General features: G+C 44.8%; 1 protein-coding gene across 2 annotated transcripts in view; it reads right to left on the bottom strand.

The window, feature by feature from the left end:
• ABL1 (ABL proto-oncogene 1, non-receptor tyrosine kinase) overlaps positions 1-24163 on the bottom strand; it is a 132524-nt gene that overhangs the window by 20802 nt on the left and 87559 nt on the right. For both annotated transcript variants that reach the window (XM_032634505.1, XM_032634506.1), the window contains exons 2-4: positions 8758-8931; positions 7911-8206; positions 366-638 (exon numbers count right to left, since the gene is read on the bottom strand). In XM_032634505.1, the coding sequence (XP_032490396.1) occupies positions 366-638; positions 7911-8206; positions 8758-8931 (743 nt within the window). The remainder of the gene's footprint in view (positions 1-365; positions 639-7910; positions 8207-8757; positions 8932-24163) is intronic.

Genomic DNA, 24163 nt, shown 5'->3' on the forward strand with positions numbered 1-24163 from the left:
TAACTCAGTAAGAAGCGATCCAAATGCCAAACAAAACAGCACAGAACCCCACGGCTTTAAAACACCCTTGCCACAGAATGAAAAACTCCTCCAAATGACTAACCTTTTTACACCAAAAAACCCACAGCACTTCTCAGCTCTCGGCATATGTGGAAACACACTGAGAATAAGAGGATGAGTCAACCCGTACACAGAAACACAGCCGGCTCGAGCTGCAGTGTGAGGCCCCGGGCTGCGTGCACAGGCAGGCGTCGCTGTGCCCCAGCGGGCAACAGGCCTCCCTGAACTAAGGTGGTGCGCCACCTTGAGGCGCTGTGAGCAGCGAGGCTCTCGCTGGACGGACAGCTGGGCGGTCCCGGGCTTACCTTCAGGGTCTTCACGGCCACCGTCAGGCTGTACTTCTTCCACACGCCTTCGTACACCTCCCCGTACTGGCCTCCGCCCAGCTTGTGTTTCATGGTGATGTCCGTGCGCTCCATCTCCCACTTGTCGTAGTTCGGGGACACGCCGTAGACGGTGGGCTTGTTGCGTTTGGGGGCCGGATAGTGGAGAGTGGTGATGAGCCCGTCGGCCACCGTTGAGTGGTGATGAACCAGCTCGGCCAAAGTGTTGAAGCGGCTCTCCGAGGAGACGTAGAGCTGAGGGGACAGGGACGGCCTTCAGCCACAGAGCGACACACAGGCCAACAACTCCGGAGGCCAGCTTCGCTGAGCCTTAATTTAATGCACAGCAGAACCACAGATAAACGACTCTCCACACAGGGCCGAGTGTTCAGAAAACCACTTATGTTGTGTTCCTCCATGACCTCCTCCACCGGCCTAATATTCACATGTCTGGTTCTCTGTAACCATCCTGAGCCCAGCGTAAATGTCCATGACGTAGCCCCTGACCACCCAATGTACAGTCATCACCCAGCACCAGTTTAGTTAGTCATCATATCACCTGTCTTACTTCTCTGCGTTGCACTTACCACTAGCTGACAACTCCTTGTTTATCTGCCTGATTACTGTCTGTCTCCAGCTACTAGAATGTCAGCTTCGTGAGAACAGAGCCCTAAGCTGTCTGCTTTTATCCTGTATCCCCAATGTCCAGAACAAGAAATGAGCACATAACAGGTACTCAATAAATGCTGTTGATTAAATTAGTAAAGAGTAGAACTTAATAAGCATTTGCTGACTGGAAAAGAAAAAGTAATTTTTAATTATTATTACCTAAAACCTATAATTATATCATTATCTAGAACTAAACAGTGATCAGAGATGAAAATCACTGTAAAACATAAATCTCCTTCTCATTCCTGCTCCCTCGATTTGGGCTGAGTACGAAGCATCAGAGGGCAAGACTTGCAAATCCCAGCAGTATGCCCACGTGAGATGCCCCCGCCAGCGCTCTCCCAGAACAGGGTGGGGACTGAGAGAGCCGCACAGAGGCCGTACAGCCTCGTCCGGCACAGGGAAGTCAGGAGAAGGGATATGAGACACAAGTGCACGTGAGTCTCTAACTGAGACCTACGGCGGGTGAGAACCCGTGCAGGGAACCCCTCCCTGGGTCATTCGCGTCTGGATGCTGCAAAGGGGAGGAAAGCAAAGGTGCAGGCCAGCAGAGAGCAACAATGTGGATGGTGACGGCTATCTTTCTTCTCCTCTCCTTTTTGTTTGGTTCGGTGATGTAGTGAGGGGATACTTCCTTACCAAAACCAATTCACATTAAAATTCACACAGAACATCTGGACGCCACGCACACAACTGAATCTGTTGGCTCACTAAGGGCAGCCCATGATCGCTGAAGGTGGAAAGGATACTAAGAATCACGACTAGGTGTTCACTTAAGACGTGCCCAAACTGCAAAGACACGGGAAGGAGGAAACAGATTTGGGACAGTGGTGATGCCTGAGGCCAGAGGGACAAAAAGGGACAGGATCAGTCAGCTGTAGCTGTAATATCTTTTACTACTTAAAAAAAAGAAACAGGAAGAAAAAGCCTGAAACACATATGGCGGGGCCAAGGCCTGGGCTGTTGGCGATGGCAGGCTCCATTACCTTCTGCATGTTTGCAATGTGAGATAATAGAAATACTTCAGAAGAAGGAAATAACAACAAATATACAATCTGAACCATCTGTAATTCCTCAAGAGGGCAAACAGGAGTCTTTCACAGGAGGTTTTATTTTTCCTTTTTTGCTTGGGGAGATGACAGACACATTTTTAAAAATCATGCAAGTCAATGGCAAACTTTGGCTTAGAGATTTATAATTTACAATCTTTCTGTAGCAATCCTACTAAAATAAAATTCTGAGCAACCCAAGAACTGTCCAGAAAGGTTCTGCAGCCCTGGGGACCTCGTCCCTCTGGAAGACGGTGCCTCTGAACAACGGCAGGACCTTTCAGGGTGAGGAGGCAGCCCGCGAGGAGGCCCTACTTTTAGACCTCGGGGCACCGAGGAGAGACCTCTAAGTGAACCACTCTAGGGAGAGGCCATGAGCCTCACTCAGGCCCCTGAACGTGCCGGGGGCTGGGTCGGGGTGGGGGGCAGAGGCGGGCACCGCCGAGCCTGCCCTTAGCTTAAGGCCCGCACGTGGACAACACGGCACTCTCCTCGGTGTTAGTCACCAAGGCACGTGCAACTCACAAAGATGATGGAGTGGGGGATGCAGGGAGAGTTCCAAATCCTCGCCCCTCTCTGGAGAAGTCAGCTGTCCAACGGCTCCACTACAGGCTGCAAATGCTCCAAGCCCTCTTCTCTCTGGCTACTCAGCTGGTGGGCACTGTTCCTACTAAGGAGGGACGAGAGGAGAGAAAACCCACTCCAAGAAGGCACCCGCTGGAGCCACAGCACCCCTCCGCCTTGGAAATCACTGGCACAGTACACGCAAAAGAGCCTGTTTCACTTGCTGGGCTCCAGGGGCAGGTCGCCTGGGAGCAAGGCTCATTACCTATTTCTCCCCGTCCGCCTGAAAGGAGCACTCCCCAGCCCCAAGATTAAGTTCACTCAACCGCCCAGAATGCTAATGGCTCCCCGAAGCCCTAGTTTATGCAGAATTTGCTCTTGGTCTCAGCTGATTCCCTCTCAGGCTCCTTTATTAGAGGTTTCAGAGTTATGGGAGGTTTCACTGAATGGGCAAACTTCATCTTTTTCAATAATTAAATTTACAGACCCCCAAACTTAGTTCATTTTTCAACATAAAATACCAACATACCAACACATTAAATATTGAAACTCCCTTAAATGTACTGCACAGCCATCTTCTAACAGTCAAGTCTGGTGGCTTCCTTCTGATTAGTGCTAGTTTGGGGCAGCATTTTGCTAGCGAACTGGGTAATCTTCATCAGGAATTCATGGCATGTTCACAGAAGAAAGTGAAATTAGTGTTATGAATGGCATGTCATTATGCTATGCACCCAGTTACATAAACACTCTGGGTGCTCAGCCAGGGTGTGCCTCTTCCTAATCACGCAGGGACCCGAAAGATAGGACTTGTCAGAGAAACTCACCAGAAACAGCTTTCCCCCTGACAGCCAGACTCACGGGCTTATCGGACGTGTGCAACCTTTGGCTGCCTCAGACCCTGGAGTCCCACCTGGGACGTAGTATGTACAGGCTGCAAGGCCAGGAAGTGACCCCCACCCCCCAACCAACCTCCCAGCTACTCAAATACCAGCAGGAAGGCAGTGTTTAATAATGAAGCAGTACTTAGTAATAATGCTCCCGGTCTCCTCGACAAGGGAAGATCAGCTACGGTTTAGCAGGCTTTTCACCAGATGCCTGCACCTGCTGACCAGTGTCCTGCCACCTCTGCTAAAGCTGATGCCCGAATTCCACTCCTGTCGACTCAAACCTGTCACTTTAGGAGACCATGAAAATCAACGTCAACTGCATCTCTCGGAGAAAAGGAAGGACAGGAAAGACTCTATCAAGGGCTATAATCGTGGGGCTTGGTGGCAGCATCCCACCCAGGTACGTAAGATGCAAGCACAAATAACCACAGCAAGTGAAGAACGACTGGGGGTGGGTGGTGGAGGAGGAAAATCAGTCTTTAATTCCACTACATTGGCAGAGGATTCCAAACTTTAAGAAAGCAGTAAGAATGAAAACCAAATCCCAGGGTATCTGAGGGCTGCTAAGACTCTCGGGACGCCTAGGAAACAGCAATGGCTCAGTTTGGTATGGTGCTTTCAAGAGTCTAGCCTGAAACTCCCAGAGTCCTAGGTTCTGGGCCCTGAGCCGGTGGCCCCGGGCTGACTGACCAACTGACAACGGCTGCTGAAAGCTCAGGAACATGGGAGGGAGGTCAACCAGAGCCAAGAGGGTGGAGGCAGAAAGAAATCCTTTGGGGCCTTAGAGAAGAATCTTCTAAATTCAGTTGTTTTCTAAAGATTAGCTAATTTGAAAATAAGAATTAAAATGTATTCAACCCCAGCCTATTCCTCCCACCAAACTTTAAATTTTCCCTTTCGAAATCCAAAAAGGATTGCATCAAAGCTCTGCTATGTGAGCAGCTTTTTTTCAACGCCAGGCCACACTGTCCCATGCGTCGTTATAATACCCCCCCTTCCCGATTCTGACACTGTTCCACTCATTCCAGGAATATAATCCCACCCAACAGAGCCCCCTCGAGTGTGGCCTGATGACCCCGTGGGTTGAGAAGTCTCCAGGTGCTCGGACAGCTGAAGGGAGAGTCTTTGCCGGGGAGGGAAGGAAGAGGGCAAGATGCCCAGGTCACTTTAATGAGTAGCGGATACAGCCTGATCAAATGGGTTCCTTGTGCTCTACCTGGAATGAAGGGAACCACCTGGCACACATAAGATTTTAGACAGAGGGCTCAGCTTCCTCGTCAGATGACTCTCAAATTCTGCAGATCACGTATCCACGTAGGCTTTGCTCTCCCCCTTTTAAGCATATCTTAGACCAACCCCCAGCTAATGAGCGGTCAGACTAGATCATGCTTGCCTGCATCCGTTCCAAGGATGCTGATTAAACAGCTCCAGGGAAAAGGGACCATCGTCCTGTTCAGGACATACCTCAACTGGTTACCGTGGTGCCGCGGGGCTCACCCTGGATAAACGGCACAGATGGGAAGCAAGCTGTCAGCTCCAAGAAATCACCTCCCTCATGGGCGGTGCACCCTGGTGTTCTAATTCACTAAAAAGGCACCCTTGTGGTCTGAAGCCAAGGTTTCAAAGGGCCCGGCACCCTAGAGTACATCCCCCAGAATGGAGGACCTGGTTCCACACGGGGATGAGAACAGGGACCTGAAAAGCACGCTGATGATGCCGACCTCTGGTCACACATCAAAGGCAGACTATGCTGTCCGTCCTACCGACTACAGTGCCGGTATAAAGACATGTGCAATGACGAAAAGGATCAGATATTGGCAATAAGGACTCTAGCCAGGAGACTTTGAGACATGGGGAAAAAACAACAGATAAGAACACTGAAAAAAGAAACGTATTGTGCATTTGTATGGTACAAATGAATGTGTGAGGAGAGCCATGAAAATGCTAGCAAGATTAAGAAATGGGAACTAGGGACTTCCCAGTCCCCAGGAGCCCCCACTACTTCCCAGTAGTTAGGACTGTGCGCTTCCACTGCAGGGGGCGTGGGTTTGATTCCTGGTCATTGGGGGGTGGGGGGGCTAGGATCCTGCATGCCCCCCCGCATGGCACGGCCCAGGAAAAAAAAAAAAGGGAACTAAACTAGCCCTACCAGATATTAAAACATATTATAAAGCCATAACAATTAGAAGTCTGATTCTGGCATATGAACAGACAGACCAATGGAAGAGAGCAGACCTAAATACATATGCAAATTTGGTATACCTCAAATACACAGGAAAGGGTGAGTTTAGTAAATGGCACAGGAAGCACAGGTATATCAAACATAATGAGATGCCATCTTTACCAGTCAGCGACAGGGATGTTTTTACAAGTCTGAGAATATACTGCTGATGAGGGGAAGGGGAAACACGCACTCTCACAGCATTGCTGGTGAGAAAGCACATCTGTACAATTTCTAAAGAAAGTAATTTGGCAATATCTACACAAGCTTTAAATACACACAAACTCCAATCAGTTCTAGCAACTTACCCTGCATATGCTTGGACTGGACACAAAGAAGTATGTGCAGTGCATTTCCAAAATGCCAGTCGTGACCCACTAGTGGGTCTATGAAATAAACTCAGGGCGTCATGACCAGGAATTTCAAAAAAAATGAAACAGAACAGAATGGTATATAAAGTATCAGAATGCATTACGTACAGTAAGAGTAAGTAGGGTTTCATGAACCTTCTGTTCCTAGTGTGTGTACTGGATGGTGATGTAAAACTTTTTTTTTTTACAGTGGGCTATTTTTTTTTAAAGGTTTGAAATCCACTTTACAACAGCATTATTTATAACAGCAAAAGATTGGAAACAGCCTAAAAGTCGGCCAGCAGGGGACTGCTTGAATAAACGATGGTCCATCCATGCCAGGCAGTCATCAATAAGAATGAGGCAGCTCTGAATGTGCTGCCATAAAACAATCTCCAAAATATATTGTCAGGTGGGAAGAGCAAGATGCAGAACAGTGTAGATTAGGCATCATTTGTGTTTTTTTAAAAAATATAAACATATATATACTGGGGAACTCTGCAAGAAACTGGTCACAGTGGTTGCCTCTGGGCAGGGGAACTGAATTAGGAGACAGAATTATGTTTCACGGCAATTCATTTTTTTTTTTTTAAACCATGTGCATGCATTACATATTATTAAAAAAATACATACACCATCTGGGCCCACCCCGACAATCCACCTACCTACACCCTCAACGACAGCATGGTGCAGTGGAGCGGACAGTGGAATCTGAGCCTAGTTCCCGTCAATTACTCACTATGTGATCTTCAGCAAGAAATTTTATCCCTCCTAAGCCTTCATTTCTTTTTTTTTTTTTTTTTTTTTTTTGTGTTACGCGGGCCTCTCACTGCCCTGGCCTCTCCCGTTGCGGAGCACAGGCTCCCGACGCGCAGGCCCAGCGGCCATGGCCCACGGGCCCAGCCGCTCCGCGGCACGCGGGATCCTCCCAGACCGGGGCACGAACCCACGTCCTCTGCATCGGCAGGCGGACTCCCAACCACTGCGCCACCAGGGAAGCCCGCCTTCATTTCTTTAATGCAAAAATGCAGCTGAAAGCAGTATCTGCCCTGAGGACTAAGGTGAGGTTTAAAAGAAATGAAGACTGAAAAATGCCCCAGCAAACAGTAGGAACTCAGTAAATGTTAATTTCTCCCTTCCCTTCATGGACTCTTAATGACTTGTTTATATGATGACCACAAAACCATATATATCAACTCCTTTACAAAACTACGGTTCGGGTTTGGAAATATACGGGTATGACGTGATCCCATTTTTGTTTAAAAGCTGTGTGTATATATGTATTATACACACACACACACACACACACACACACACACACACACACACAAATGTGATTTTATCTATAGAAAGAAAGCCACGTACCAGACTTGTTTTGGGGAGGTGCTATTAAGGTGGTCTTTCACTTTAAAAATAACCATCTATTGTGTGAATTTTCCTCACTTAGGATAAATTACTTTCATAATAAGACTTTTTTTTTTTTTTTTTAAAAAAGGAAGAGTCTTAGTGTACGAAATACGTCCAAAACCCAACAGACGATCCACTTATCTTATGAACCTGCTGATACCCAAACTCCAGCAGGACAATTAGAGAACCACATCAGCCTGTGGACTTGTAACGTCACATGATCGGTCCTCAACGGAGGGTCTTTAACAAGGCTAGTGGGATGATGCCTGCTGTTTCAAACATCTTCTTGGTTGAGCTTTGTTGCAGAACCTTATCAACCTAGCGGCAGGACCTCTTGTCCCCACCCTGGCCCATCGGCTCCCCTGCCTGGGGCCCCCTACCTTGCCATCAGAAGCAGTGTTGATCCTGTAGTGGTACACCCTCCCTTCGTATCTCAGCGAGATGGACCTCTGCCCAGGACTGCTCTCGCTCTCCCGAACCAAGAAGCTGCCATTGATCCCACTGCTCAGCAAGTACTCAGCGGCGTTGCGGGACACGGGCCCATGGTACCAGGAATGTTTCTCCAGACTGTTGACTGGCGTGATGTAGTTGCTTGGGACCCACCCTTGGCCATTTTTAGTTTGGGCTTCACACCATTCCCCATTGTGATTGTAGCCTAAGACCCGGAGCTTTTCACCTTAGAAGAAAAGAACCAAATCAGACATATCAGTTTTAGAAGCTAATTCGTTCATTCTCATGTACTCTTCTATGATTACTAAAGATCTCCAAATTCCTAAATACCTATTTCATTTTAACTAGTCCACATAAATATATGTATTTACAAGCATATGAGTATGAAGCTTCCTGTTTATATTGAATATGCAGATAAATATATAGCCTCAGTTTTTATAAATCTATTACTCAAGTGTTTTGTTTCTAATATAAGGAAGCTTTTAGTGGAAAGATACTTTTTCTTAAAAAAAAAAAAAAAAAAAGTGTTTTCAGTGTTTGGTCCAGATGTCTTTTTCAATATAAAATAGGGAAAGCTCTGTTTTTGCCAAGAACTATGCAGGAACTCTTCTCCTTAAGGAAGAGTGACGCTTGTAAGGATGCTGTTAGTTTTTCGGGTCTCTCTGCATTCCAAACTAAAGCTGCTCTTTCCGCCAGCAAAGGGGCAGCCAGTCTGGCTCCGGCTTCCCCGGATTTCTGTCTCTTGCAACGATCACCAGCTGCCCACAGATCTTTTACCTTTAGTTATGCTTAAAGTGTTATCCCCACTGGCCACAAAATCATACAGTGCCACGAAAAGGTTGGGGTCATTTTCGCTGGGACCAGCGAGAAGGTTTTCCTTAGAGTTCCAACGAGCTGCTTCGCTCAGACCTTGGGGCTCGAAGTCAGATGCTACTGGCCTCTGAAGGGCTTCTGGAAGAGAAAGAGAGAAACAGAAGAAAGAAACAGGGAAGAAAGTTTTATTCTCAGGAGCAAAAAAGTCTGTGTATCCAACATTATATATATTCTTAATTTATTTCATTTCTTAACATCTGCACGTATTAGCTATTAATCAGAAAGGTGATTTAAAAAAATGGACTCTTCCTTTCCCAAATCTTGTGAAAAACCCTAAATATTTGCATTCCAGAGTGGTAACTACCGTTCCCAAATGGTTTAAACTTTTTAAGTTTACTAATTCAAAAAATTCAACTAGAAACAGAGACAGTCTATCCTCACACGTGTTTGCCGTTGCTTATGTTATAACACGGAGCAAAAGTTTCTTGCCTTAAAACATTTTTAAATGTAGGAAAGTTAATAAACGTGCATAATTTAAAAGTCAAATAGTGCTGAAGAGCTTATAATGAAGGACAAACAGTTTCCATCCCACTCCCCTCTACACCCAGAGGCAACAGCTGTTTTCTTGGTGACCACCTCCATCTCTCTGAACAGAAGCTATATCATTATAATCGCTGTTCCCTCTCCCCCACATCTCTCCTGCACCAGCCTCTACTGGTCACCTTTGCATTTTCCGTAACAGACTTACACTTTTATTTCTTTTTCTTCCTGCTAGAGACCGTATCTCTCAACTATTTACCTCACAAGATAAGGATATTGACATCCTACCCTTCCTTCCAGCTTTCCCCCCTCTACACTCAAAGTATGGCCTTCTTTACATTTCCTTCCACTTTGTGTAAAAGAAATTCTGTTCTTCTATTCTTTAATAAAGTCTTTCATTTTTGTCTATAGGTAGATTCTAAAAGTTGAAAACCAATCAACATCTTTTACGTTAGGAATGTGTGACTATTACTCACTACAGGGTTAAATACGGTTCAGTATTTTTTCCTGAAGGTTTTTCTTGTCGTTCTTTTTTTTTTTTTTTTTTTGAACTGTGTTCAAACTCTCCATGGGTCCTTTCACGCCAGCAAATCTACTCCAAGTAGATCTTAACAGTTATAGAATATTATGGCTAAGAAATCAAACTTTTAAAAAGGGGGAAAGGGGAAAATTCTAATTTGAGAAGAATGGAAAGACCTACCATCTGTTTACACCAAACATAAATGGCAACAGAACAAAATTGTTTTAAATTTCCCTTTTTATGGATTTAGAGGAGACCCAAACATCTTTTCTTGGGCAGTAACACCCAGCTCAGGGATGGGCGTGATTCTGCAGTACTCACTTCAAAAAAGACACTGGAGGCACCTGGTACATCTGAGAGACTAGCCTAACTTCCAGGAACACAACTGGAGAACTTTCAGAAACAAGCATTCTTTAAACTATCTCTTTGGAATAAACCAATAGAACATAAATAAGAAGGCCTCTCAATTCTAGCTTTTGTACTACTGACTACAGTGAACCTTCAGGAATTGTTTTTCTAAAAGAGAAAATCCCCAATTACGTCACTGCTGTGCTTGGTAATTTCATTTTATGAATCTTGAGGGCAAAGATAATTTCAAGGGAGAGCGTCTTGTAACACTACCATTTCCTAGAATGTGCAAAAGGCTTAGTGATGCGTTAGGCCCTGTTCTCTGAGTACTTACTTACAGCAGCTCTAAAAGTGTATCTAGTGCCATCGTGATCACAGACTGACCGATTAACCAAAAAAACCTGGTCAAAGCAGGGAATTTTTGAAAATTAAAATCTGTGATCCCCTAACCCCACCTGAATGTACACTGATTTGCTAGTCTTGACAACAGGGCCAAGGACTGTCCTTTTGAGTGTGGGTATGTGTTTACAGTTGGATGTTGTCTTACCATCCTACCTATAATGCATCATCTCACTTCAGCTTCCTACAGGTGGAAGAAGAAGCTGGAGCCGTTCGATATGTCATCCCAGTACAATCCCTTCCGACGTTTATAGGTGTGTCACTCACACCTAGTCCTGTAGCAATTTTTAAAAAGTTACCTGCATTTACAGAGGCTATCTAAAACATTCACTTAAATTTTCATAGAGACAAATCTCCGTTCACATTTGGATTTCACTGGTTTCATATTAACCAAGTAATTAAAGCAACAAGTGTATCTGAAATAAAGAGGTGTAGAAAGAAACACAAGTGGCTCTGGGTGTGGCTGTGACTCAGGTGGTGGGAGCAATGTGTGGTAGTGGAGTGGCTGCCCTACCCCACGGGCACCAGAGAAGCATGTGTTATGCTGCCCTACCCCACGGGCACCAGAGAGGCATGTGTTACGAAGGAAGCCGAGCCGCCGGTCGCTTCAGCAAGTCAGTTCGGTGAAAGCAAGTCAAAAGAGCTTCTACTGTCGTTATGTCCATATTAAGTAAAATTATTAGGCAAAGGATTCTTTTTCTTTTTTCTTTACTCATTTATTTTTTTTAACATCTTTATTGGAGTATAATTGCTTTACAATGGTGTGTTAGTTTCTGCTTTATAACAAAGTGAATCAGCTGTACATATACATATATCCCCATATCTCTTCCCTCTTGCCTCTCCCTCCCTCCCACCCTCCCTATCCCACCCCTCTAGGTGGTCACAAAGCAGCGAGCTGATCTCCCTGTGCTATGCGGCTGCTTCCCACTAGCTATCTATTTTACGTTTGGTAGTGTATATATGTCCAAGGCAAAGGATTCTTAACATAAAAGAACTCTTGCATATCAAAAGGAAAAGATAAAACCCTCCTCTATGGAAAAATAGACCAAAACTATGAATAAGCAGCACACGGGAAATTTAAATTACCGTTAAACACAGAAAGCACGTCTACCCTCCTAATAATCAAAGAAATGCAAATTCTCCATGAAATTGGGCAGGGGCATTTTCTTGAGGCTAACAGGGTAAAACTTCAATGAAACGGGCACTCTCATACAATGCTAATAGTTGGTATAGATATTGCTGTAACATTTTAGGAGAAAAACTGGAAATGTAAACCGAACTGAGTCTTTAAAGAATTCCATCACCTTTGACATACTGCTAGGAATTTATCCCAGGAGACCCACACAATGATTTGTATATACTGATTTTTAAGTAACAGCACAGAAAAGGAAAGGTACACGATATTTAGCAACACGAGATAAGTTAGTTCGTGGTCCATCGATAAAATAGAATACATTCGTAAAGCCATTCAAAATATTTTTGGAACAAATATCTAATAACTTGGAAATATACTAAAACAACCCCCCATTTCATAAAAATTGAAAAAAAGTCCAGAAGGAACTGTATCAAAATGTGAACAGTAGTTAATGCATGGTAGTATGTTAACAGTACCATTAACAGTAATTTAACTTGGGGTGGTGGGATTACGAACATTTTAAGTTTTCTTTATTCTTTTCTGTATTTTGGCATATTTCTCACAATGAACGTGGATTGTTTTTATAATCAGAAAACAATTACAAAAATAAAAAAACCTGTCATACATAGAAGCCAGCGGACACTTATATAATTGATCACCTAACATGAAAAAGTACACAGGGTGGGGAGGGAATCTCCTCAAGCTGTCCTGAAAAAGTATGTGTGCATTCCCCTCCAGTGTCCCAACTTCGTGGCCATGAGCACACGACCTGCGTGCACCAGGCCTGCACAGGAAATGAAAGCAAAGTCATGAATACAGAAATGCTTTTCTTCTCAAATGCCATTTGACCTCTTCTATCAAACATTCTGCAGCATCTGGATTTGATCAAAGTTACATAATCAGGGGAAGTAGCCTGGAAGACACCTGGAATAGGCAGAACACAGATACTGGCTCAGGGGTGACTGTCGACTTAAAAGTATGGGTTAAAGAGGGACTGTCCCTAACGTGGAGACAGATGCTGAGAATTTCATGTGAGGGGATGAGGCCTTTGTCAGGAAGGAAAGGGCCTCCCACAGCTTTTTGATTCAACAGGACATCAGGAAATCCAAGGCAGCCTTTCAATTTTCCTCTCCAATTCTTGCTCCATTCCACAAATTAATGGCCAAAGCCCAAAGGGAAGTATTGCTCATGTTTGCCTCTGGATCGAGACACTGAAGTGTGTCCGCAGTCGAACACCAAAACCTTCCAGTGAATTCCCAATCCAGGCTGATGTCAAAATTGACTCACAATGTATAAATGCCAAGTTCCTTGCTTCATTTCACAGTGAACTATGCTTGTCAACCTTAAAAATGATCACAGTTTACAAGGCCAGAGTTGCAGAATGTACTTAAATCTTCCTTGCTTAATACGTGAACTTCCTGCCAGTCCCAGGTTAGACCCCCTAAAGAAGCTCAAAGGATTCATTAAAAAAGGATGCCCCAAACAGCTCCCCTCTTCTGTTCTGCCAGTGGAAAAAGGGATCTTAGCATCTATTATTCTTAAAAGGTTTAGTTAACGTTTTCTGCAGCATCCTGAGTTATATTTTAAAAATATTTTTTATATCTTCAAAAATGTCTCCCATCTCATTGAAAATCCTTTTGTTATTTCACCACATCTTTAATGAAAAGGTTCCTACTCATCAACGAAACTCAGGAAAAGTCATATACCAGGAATGGTGCTATCTAAAAAAATGCCTCCAAAGCTCTAAAAAGCTATGGCTCCAACTATGAGAATAGCAAACTGAAAATTCTGTAAGAACAATGCCATAGAATGCACTGGATCTGTACGTGATTAACTTATTTGGACAGTATTCTAAGAAAACAGCTTGGGTCTTTAAAGTACAATTTAAAGAGCATTTTATACAAAGATAATCCTTTCTTAAAGTTGTGAGTCACTGATCAAAAATGTTTACAAAAGATTCTCCCATATGGCATATCTGTCTAGACTTTCAGGGGCTGCTGCTGGAGCTGCCACTGGCACAAAGCAGGAGGAAGTAACCGGCTACTGCAGTCCCGAGGGGAGGGGAGGGGAGGGGAGGGGAGGGGAGACTTCACCTCCAGGAAAAGCATCCCTGGGAAGCTTCCTACCTTCCTGTTGGCGCTGGTGCCCAAGGTCACGGTTCCTTCTAGAGTGAGAGCAGCCAGCTCTGTGGCAGTCATTACTATCCACACTGGGGCTCTCACTGGGGTTCAGGGTGGGGGAGGGGCGCGAGGGTGGGGCGAGTCGCGGGTGATAAACGTTCCCTTCACTTTTGCTCACATTCAATCATTGAAACCCTGGTTGCTTTAGTCTTATTTCCTTTGTGGGCCCTTCATTATTATGCTCTAGCTCAAGGAATCTCTGTAATTTAAAAATCTATAAAACAGATCCTTCAGAAAAGAAGGAAGCCTTCGTGTTTTATTTCATACTCGGGTTCCAGCTGATGAGATCACGCTCAGACTATTTAACAGTCTAATACAACTTTTTATGATATGAGCTTAGAGGAAAAGTATTATTTCCCACAATTTGAACTCGATGAAAGCCATTTTATCTACATTCTGCAAGGTCCTTTATTTTGTAATTTACACCCTCACCCGGAGCAGTTAAAATTATTTTAAAAAAAACAAGTTTAGCTGAATATAGCCTTGGCATTAAGTTTTCACTCTGAACAAAATGTTCCCAGCGCCCCAAAACACTGTGTCAGCTGCTGGGGAGCAGGGGTAGGGCAACGTGGTAACGATGCAAGGAATTATCACACAGCCTCTGCTCCTTGTGGGAGAAACACAGTTCATGAAAACTGACACACCTTCAAAGCAAAAGTCTAACAGAAGACGGGCGCTGTCCTGCGGATTAATTGGTAAGGACACAGACACTGAGGGCCAGGAGTTGTGAGGGGCGCGAGCTCAGTAGGAAGGAGGTGGACCCTGAACCAGACCGTGCCTGGCAAGAGAAGCAGGGTTAACACCGGGACCCAAGGCTATAGCCTGACACATCAAGGCTACTAAGGGAGGGGTCTTCAGTTGGGCTGTGTTGTGGACCCTCTGGCGATGCCCAGGGACTCCTTCTCAGAATACAGTTTGTACATGCATCAAACACATATGCAGCACCGCAAAGGGAAACAGTCCTCAAAATATTTTTAAAGAAGTAATTTGTGATACGGTGCTTCTTTATTAATGCATTAAATAGATGCTCCTTTATTAACACCTTAAATAACAAGCTCTAGTAGTAGCTACTGTCAGTTCAAAGTAGTAATGAGTGTAAGTAATAATTACAATTGTTACATGATATGAAAATATCTGATTTCTACTGGTGGCAACGTCACAAGTACTGCTAATATTACTGTGGTTTGTTACCTACATTCAAAAAGAATAATATACTAATTTTCAGTTATGTTTAGTGAAATAAAGTTTTAATATTTTTCCATCCAAGGACATGGAGGCTCCGAATTCCACACCAGACCCCGAGGGCCTTGCAGGTTCACAACTGCTACACTACAGATTTGGTTCACTAGAACCCCAGTAACCTGACAGGGAGAGGGGCCTAGAAAGGGGGCTGCAATAAATTAGCGCAAAGCCCGCATTATTCAGTTTTCTTTTTAGATAAATGCAGTTGTATTACTTCCCACTTAGGGGCATTGTAGGTAATAAATTAAATGGGTTTCTTAGAGAAATCTCCTTTAAAAAATAAAAAGTTAAAAAATAAAGTTATTTAAATTAGCCCATGGTCTAACTGTGTCTGGGAATCTTTTTACATTATAATGTTCCTAGCCAATTTTAGAAAACAGAATTCTCCATCCTAACCTCTGTACCCATCGGCAGTCCAGATACACAGTGCTCCCTTCCGAAGGTACACAGTCCCTGCCCCCCTCCCGCCACCAGAAAGCAAAAAAAAATCAAAGGAATTTTGTGTCACCTTCTAAGAATCTACTGTCAAAGAAGTCTACAGTTACTGCAAATGAAGTATAAAGACCACTATAAAATAAGACCCGACCATCTTCAATCCATTCTCAACCCCATCATTCACACACCTCCCCCTCCCTCTCATCCCAGTAAGTGTACACCCACAGCCTGGCCACTTTCCCTCCTAAACCTCTGATCAGTCCCGTACTTTCCATGCCCCACCACACCCTTGACTGGTTTCCCCCTTCGACGCCCCCGCTTCATTCCACCTCCACACTGCCACCAGAGCAGTCGTTCTAAAATGCAGATCTGACCAAGTCACTCTTCTGTTAAAACCCACTGAGATGGCTGCTGGCCAAGAGGCAGAACAGAAACCTTGGGAGGCAGCTCTGCCTGTCAACGCTCAGTCACATTTCTCAACACTCGCACTGTCACCTGTGGCAACGGAAGGAACAGTGCTATCGTGCGCCTCGCAGGACAGCGGCAGTTTGCCCATAATGCAGGCGACACCGCTCCTAGCGGGTAAAACGGGCCCTCAGAAAACGGCTGGGCTTGTTACTGCCACCACCTCTACAGGAGAAGTCGGCGCTCCAGAAGCAGCACCTTCCCCCCCGAACACCCACTCTTCACCCAGCCTCCCCAAATGCCTTGCAGTTTCCCTGTTGCTGCCTCAGCTGTGTGCACCTGGACAAGGGCCAGTCACTCCCCCTGGAACGCCTTCCCAGCCCACTCCGTATCCTGCGCCCTCACGCCCTCTAGGAAACCTCTGATGGGTCCTTCTGCCTCCCTACCGCCTCTCCTCCCGTTGACTACTTCCCCTTCACCTCATCGGGGGAGCACTTGGTGTCTGATAGGGACACAGTAAGGAATCTGTTCCCATGTCCCTTGCAGTACAGTAAGCCTGGGCTCCAGGGTGGACAAGCCTTGTTCAAATCTCAGTCCACCCTGTCGTTAAGATATTAATTTCTGAGCCTCAGTTTCTCAACTGCACGATGGTTTCAACCTAGCTGGGCCGTCAGGAGGGGTCAACGCATACTGCATGCAGAGAATTTTTGCACGAATGCGGGAGCGGTACCTGGCACCAGGGCACTGCACTACAGTATAATTATTCCTTCTCGTATTATTGTTACCACAATAATGTGAATTCCTTTGGGGCAGAGACCAGGCATTCTTATCAGGGTCTTCAGCACCTGCCTAATGCAATGCAGGACATACAGCACCACCGCTCAGTGTTTCTTAAAATGAACTCAGGTGTAAGAACACCCTGTACTTGTTCGTCTGTAGCAAGAAGGTAAAAATATTAAGTCATGATTGAAGAGTGCACCTTAATTATCTGTTAACCTGAATTAAGAAAAGCAGAAATGACAGACAGTAAAGATGAAAAGCAAATGCAACCTGACCAGGAAAACTTTTATAAAGATCTAGGAAATACAGTAACTTTTTAATGGAATGTAAACCACGGCCAAGATCCTAAAACAAGGTGTAACAGGAAAGTACATTTCTCTGTGCTTTCAAAAGAAATAGGATTTGTTACAGTCTCCTAACAGGCAGACACCCGGTGAGATCCCGATGCCTCCACACACTTCTTGTCTGTGGGCGACGAAAGGTTCCATGGATCCCTGTAACTGGCCCAGATGCAAACTGTCCACAGTGAGCCTGCTAACCATAAAAGCATTTTTATTCTGTCACAGGCCATTTGCAACAGACTGAAAGCCTTCCCCTCTGCCTGCCAGGCCTGGGATGGTTTGAAAGCACTCATTTCACAATGCCTATTCTCTTTTGAAGCATCATCAAGGCTCCTGGGCCAGTTTAGACCCGACTTAAGTGAAGGGGGCTGCCCAGTGGCAGGCAAGTTCCCCAGAAGGTCTCATTAGCTATTATTATTCCTATCGCTAACTGGAGTAAGTGAACATGACCCCCAAACAGGCATTTTGGCTCCAAAAAGCAAATGGCTAATTCTACTCATGGCCCGCCTTTAAATTAAATTTTAAGGTATTCAATGTACAATGCTATCAGGTAAATTTGAGGACTGGTGAGACTGATAAGGATTAGGTCTCCAAAGAGAACTTAAGAGTAATAAGGCTAAAGTTTATGTCACTGAACGTGAGTGAATAACAGCTAGTACCGAGTGCACTTGAGAGGGCAGGAAGTGGAAGCAGAGGTGAAGTGACTCACCTGCTCTCCCTCCAGCTACCCATCCACAAGCCACCTGTCTGTCTGTCTGTCAGTCTGTCAGTCTCACTCAGTCTCCAGCACTGCTCTCTCATGATCTGGCTCTTTTTCCTTCTCATCTCTGGATCTCTTCCCTGCTAACCCCCATCCCCACTCTGCCCCTGTCCCAGCCCCCACCCTTTCCTTCCCTCTTATCTTGACTTCTTGTCTTTGTCTCCCAGTCTGTCTGTATCTCTCCCCTCTGTCTGTCTTCTCTATCACCACCACCCAACATACAGTATAACAAAGTATCGAAGGTGTGGATTAAGAAAGAAGGATTTGAGGACTTCCCTGGTGGCGCAGTGGTTAAGAATCCGCCTGCCAATGCAGGGGGCACGGGTTGGAGCCCTGGTCCAGGAAGATCCCACATGCTGTGGAGCAACTAAGCCCGTGCGCCACAACTACTGAGCCTGCGCTCTAGAGCCCGCGAGCCACAACTACTGAGCCCGCGTGCCACAACTACTGAAGCCCATGCGCCTAGAGCCCATGTTCCACAAGAGAAGCCACCGCAATGAGAAGCCCACACACCGCAACAAAGAGTAGCCCCCGCTCGCCGCAACTAGAGAAAGCCTGCGCACAGCAAGGAAGACCCACCGCAGCCATAAATGAATGAATGAATGAAAAAGAAAGAAGGATTTGAAAACCAATTTCAGAGAATAACAACTGTCATTATCCAAGGACAAAGTTAGTCTCGCGAAAGTCAGTTACTAGCAAGCTATTCTTCCAAATGGTTTAGGCAAGAAAACAAGACTGACCATAAGTGATAAATGTTAAAGATGGGCGATGAGTACAAGGAAGTTCATTATGCTGTCTGCTTTTGTTACAGGTTTAAAAGTTTTCCACTAAAAAAAAGTAAAAAACAAAACAAGGGTTTCCCTGGTGGCGCAGTGGTTGAGAGTCCGCCTGCTGATGCAAGGGACGCGGGTTTGTGGCCCGGTCCGGGAAGATCCCACATGCCGCGGAGCGGCTGGGCCCGTGAGCCATGGCCACTGAGCCTGCGCGTCCGGAGCCTGTGCTCCGCAACGGGAGAGGCCACAACGGTGAGAGGTCCGCATACTGCAAAAACAAAACAAAACAAAACAAAACACAACTAACCTAAGAATTTATTTTATAAGTCATTCTTCTAGGTGTTTAATTATGATTCACCATTACAGAGGAAAAGTTAAATCCTTCCAATGTCTCATTTGATCTTCAGTTCTTGTTATACATACTTTTGGTTTTACTTTTTTCCAGTTTTATTGAGATATAATTGACATACAACATTGTATGAGTTTGAGGTGTACAACATAATGATTTGATATATGTATATACTGTGAAATGACTACCACAAGAAATTTAGTTAACATCCATCACCATACATAGTTACAAATTACTTTCCTTGTGATGAGAACTTTTAAGTTTAAGATCTACTCTCTTAGCCATTTTCAAATAAACAATACAGTATTGTTAACTACAGTCATCATGTTATACAATGTTATGGATTTTAAAAACCTACCCATCAATGATTTTTCCTGTTTCTATTTCAGACCAGTGATTACACTGGCAAAATTACTATTTGATTTTGCAATAAAGGTAATAAGTAGTATGAAATTTTCAGTTTTCATATGTTTGGAGCTGTGGAAATACTGCCTCTAGAGAGAAGAAATAAGATGCCAACCATGAACCAATGGGATTCTTCTTTCACAATTAAAATATTCACCATGGGAATAAGAAAGGGTCAGAGGACTTCCCTGGTGGCGCAGTGGTTAAGAATCCTCCTGCCTATGCAGGGGACACAGGTTCGAGCCCTGGTCCGGGAAGATCCCACATGCCGCGGAGCAACTAAGCCCATGCGCCACAACTACTGAGCCTGCGTTCTAGAGCCCACGAGCCACAGCTACTGAAGCCCGTGCGCCTAGAGCCCGTGCTCCACAACAAGAGAAGCCTGCGCACCGCAACAAAGAGTAGTCCCCGCTCACCACAACTAGAGAAAGCCCACATGCTGCAATGAAGACCCAATGCAGCCAAAAAATAAATAAATTTATTTAAAAAAAAAAGGGTCAGAGGAAGGGAAGATACTTTTCCTTAAAACCAAGGACAGGGAGTATTAATTATATGCATCAAAGCAAACTTGGAAACAAATTGTTTTATTAACAACAAGAAAAACTATGGGTGGGTTTAGCTCTATTCTACCATCACACTTCAGCCATTAGCGAAACTGGCAACGCCACCATTTTCGACTGTGAAATATTTACTTAAAATGACAACAGCTAACATTTGCAAACACCTTGCTCTGTGCTAAACAATTTAAATGAAATCTCTCATGTGAATTTCCCAACTCAAGAAGGCAGGGACTACTCTGAGCCTTATTTTAAAAATGAGAACACCAGGCTCAGAGAGCAATGTGCCCATGGTCACCTGCATCTGGGCCCCGGCCAGCATCTGAGCCCAGGCGGGCTGGCTCCAGAGCTGCGCGCTTCACGTGAGAATGGGACCTTGGCAATACCCTGGCCATAACACTGCCTTGATTTAAGGACATCTCAAAAGAACCTCACATCAGTATAAATACATACGTTTAGCACTTTATTGGTCTCAACACTTTCCCTTGAATCATCTCCTAGATCCTCAAAACAATCCTTGAAGGTGGGCTGGACGGAATGTTTGTTCTCTCGGTCTTTCGAAGTAAGAAAACAGAAAAGCTGAGAGATGAAAACTGGGATCGCCTGACTCCAAATTCAAAAGTATTTCCAACCAAAGTGAACTGGGGCCCTTCTTCCTCCTCTTCTCTAGAAACCTCATAGCGTTGGTATGAGAATGAAGTGAGGATGTCCATGAAGTGCTTGGTGCCAAAGAACTGTCGCATCATGAATGCTCAACAATTTCAGCGTAACCCCAAATGAAAAGGACTGACTGGCTTTCTATTTGGTTACAGAAAGAGCTTCAGATTTTCTTTGTTACTAAACAAGGGAAGTATCTGATGACCTCAGAAGAGAGTATTTAGAAAGAGAGCATAAGCTTCTCTGAGGCATAAGTTCTAAAAGTGTATCTGTGAGGCTGGCACCACATAAAGCATTCACCAGAAAGTTAACTGCTGAAAAGAAGCGTTTAAAAGTAGGCCCTTAAAATAAATTTTGAAAGTTCAGGAAGAGTTCACTTCACAGACATTAGTTTTTTTTTTTTTTTTTTTTTTTGCGGTACACGGGCCTCTCACTGTGGTGGCCTCTCCCGTTGCGGAGCACAGGCTCCGGACGCGCAGGCTCAGCGGCCATGGCTCACGGGCCCAGCCGCTCCGCGGCACGTGGGATCCTCCCATACCGGGGCACGAACCCGCGTCCCCTGCCTCGGCAGGCGGACTCTCAACCCCTGCGCCACCAGGGAAGCCCCAGACATTAGTTTTTGATTCCACAGTACAGAACTAGCATGCCCATGTACAACATTCATGCACCGTATACGCAAACACAAATACATGAATAAATAAAAGTAAACTGGAAAAAAAAAGAGTTCAATTGGCTAATGTTCATGTTTTCTTTCACACCTCTAGGAGAGGGAAGAAATAATCAGAAAATTCAGTGCTTGAAGTAAACCTAAGATTGTAAAGCATAATGTGGTCATGGTGAATAGTTACTGCTATAAACATATACTTTCACAAAGTTGGAGCACAAAATTTAAATGCTATAGATTGCTTATATATGCATAAAATGTTTCTAGAAGGACACACAAGAAACTCAAGTGAGGCTTCTGGGTAGGGAAACTGGATAAAGGACAGAATTTTCTTTTCACTCTCCTATTTAGAATTTTTTATGATGTACAGCTATTTTAATATACATCTACTGCTAAAGGTAATCATTTTTATCAGTATTAGGCTTCTAGAAGAGAAAAAAAGAATATCCTTGTTTCAGGCTTTAGAGTGTTTCTGAAGATACCGTTTTAACATCCACAGAGAGTTCCAAAGGATATAAACAGTCACAGCTGGTAAAGCATATACTGGCTAAAACTGGGCTCTTTGGAGCCAGACAGCAAGGGTTCAAATCCCAGCACCACCACGTGCTAGCTCTGTGACCTTAGACATGTTTCCTAACTTTCAGATGCCTCAGCTTCCTCATCTATAAAATGGAAGTAACCAAAGGGCCGTCATGAGAAATAAGCAAATTAAATCACACAGAATGCTGAAACAGTGCTTGGAACACAGTAAACATTTAATAATTGTTGCTTTGACAGCTAGGCCCAAGTAGCAACAGATGCGTGATCAAGTTGCACTTATGGCTGAACTTTCTCTGATAGAATGGAAAACTTGACCATATTCAATTTCCTCCGTGACTCGGGATGCCTGGGTCCCTAGTGCATGTCAATTAAACACTGACTGACTGATTGAGGATGTCAGTAAAAACAAAAGGCCTGGATTACTTATCCAGATGTTGGCAAGTGTTTTTCCCAAGCGACTAATAGCACATCCAGTCTTTAAGAAACGATCACTGAGGTTTGTTAAATTCTCTCAACTACAAAACAGTAATTCCATTGACTTTCTCCGGTTAACCATAACAATGAAAGAAGGAAAACTCAGTCACAAAAAAGAATTCCTAGAGTGATACCTTCCTAGATGAAGCCTTAATGCAAGGCAGTCCGCTGTAATCAGGATTTTTTTTTTTTTTTTGAGACTTGTCAGTCAACATTATTTCAAGACACGCTGGAATAAGACGCATTGGATTTTGTCTCCCCTCCCCCAAAACAATAATTAGACCAGCCAGGTAAGAACTAAATCTCCTGTTTACTCCCAGGAAAACAAAACAATGTCACAGCATTGCTGTGACCTAACCTTTCTTCCATCACCGCAGTTATAAAAGCCCATTCATCTACTCTGCCGTAAGTATCCATCCGCAAAATGGAGATGGTAATGCCTAACACTAACTCATTACAGATGTAAATGAGAATGTGTCCAGAATTTTGAGCAACTTGGAAAGTAAGCAACATATTAACTGAAGATGATTCTGGCGGCTCAGATGCCAACTTTTAGGGACAAATAAACCATCTTCCCCTCTAAATGCTAGATTTTGTGAGCCCACTCCATCTGGATGCATCTCCTCCAAGGGACTAACCTTGGGCTAACAACATACACATCTCACGGCAAGAGGGGCACCTGTATCACTGGAGTTTATGGTTTGAGCTGCACATGTATGTGACTTCAGGCAGACCCTCAAGTCAAAAAGTTGGAAAGAAAAGAAAACTAGGTTAGACGATTAACAAGGCCTCCGTTTACTTCGCCTTCATTTTAAAAAGAAAAACATTACAACTTCATGGCACTACGGCAGCAGAAATTCTACTTGTTCTAAAATGAGCTTTACATTTCTATTCCTATTTCAAGTCCTGAATGAAAATGACAAACAAATGCAAGCAGGATTACATCTCTGAAGTACAATTAGCTCTTCCGCTGAAAACAAGCAGTCTGGGACGACCAGTCCCCAAATCAGATAAATTTCAGGTTCACCCTGAAGCTACAAGATGAGGTCCACTCATCATACTCAATTGGCGCTTTTTTTTTTTTTCAGTTGTCGCCTTACTAAGACAGAAAACAAAGACAAATAAACAGGAAAGAAAAAAATGGGATTAGAGAAGAAAAGGAGAGTAGAATGGAAAGAGGGCGAAAGTGAACCGCTCCGGGCTCTGAGGCTTTACCGAAGGAACTTAACAGGAGGTTATCCTCCTCCCTCCCAAGTACCCTGGACTCATTCAAAATGCCTTCTTAAAATGCGGGGTAACTTTTCTTTTCGCCCCGCAAAAGTGAGAGAATTCCTAAGACCTCTTCGTGGTCCGTAGATAAGGGGGGGGGGGGGGGGGAGTAGGAAGATCACTTGAAATTCTGTATCCATAAATGGTAGAGCCGTGTGCTCTTTGTACACGAGACTTAATGAAAATCATATGTTTCACAAACACGGGTTGACCTTTTTGACACATAACTCCTAATTAACGGTGGAAATTCCACAGCGTGGGCTCACAAGGCCGTTCAGGCCTGTAGAGTTTGCTTTCCCCAACTTTCGGGCAGAGCCCCGCAGCCCAGGGCCCGCGACTTCGCCCTCCCGACATGGGCTCTGCCGCGGTGAGTGCGCGGGGGCCGGAGCCCCGCACCCTCTCGGCTCGCGGCAGCGCCCAGGGGCGGGCGAGGGAAAGAAAGAGAAAGAGGGAGAAAGAGAAAGGGCGAGAAAGCGAGAGGGAGGGACAGGGAGGGAGAGGGAGGGAGAGGAAGAGGAGGGAACGCGCGCGGGCGGGCGAGGCCTAGGAAGGCCCGGCGGCGGACACGCGGCCGCCTAGACCCAGTCCCGGCGCCGG

This window comes from Phocoena sinus, chromosome 6, assembly GCF_008692025.1.
Source record: "Phocoena sinus isolate mPhoSin1 chromosome 6, mPhoSin1.pri, whole genome shotgun sequence".
NCBI lineage: Eukaryota > Metazoa > Chordata > Mammalia > Artiodactyla > Phocoenidae > Phocoena > Phocoena sinus.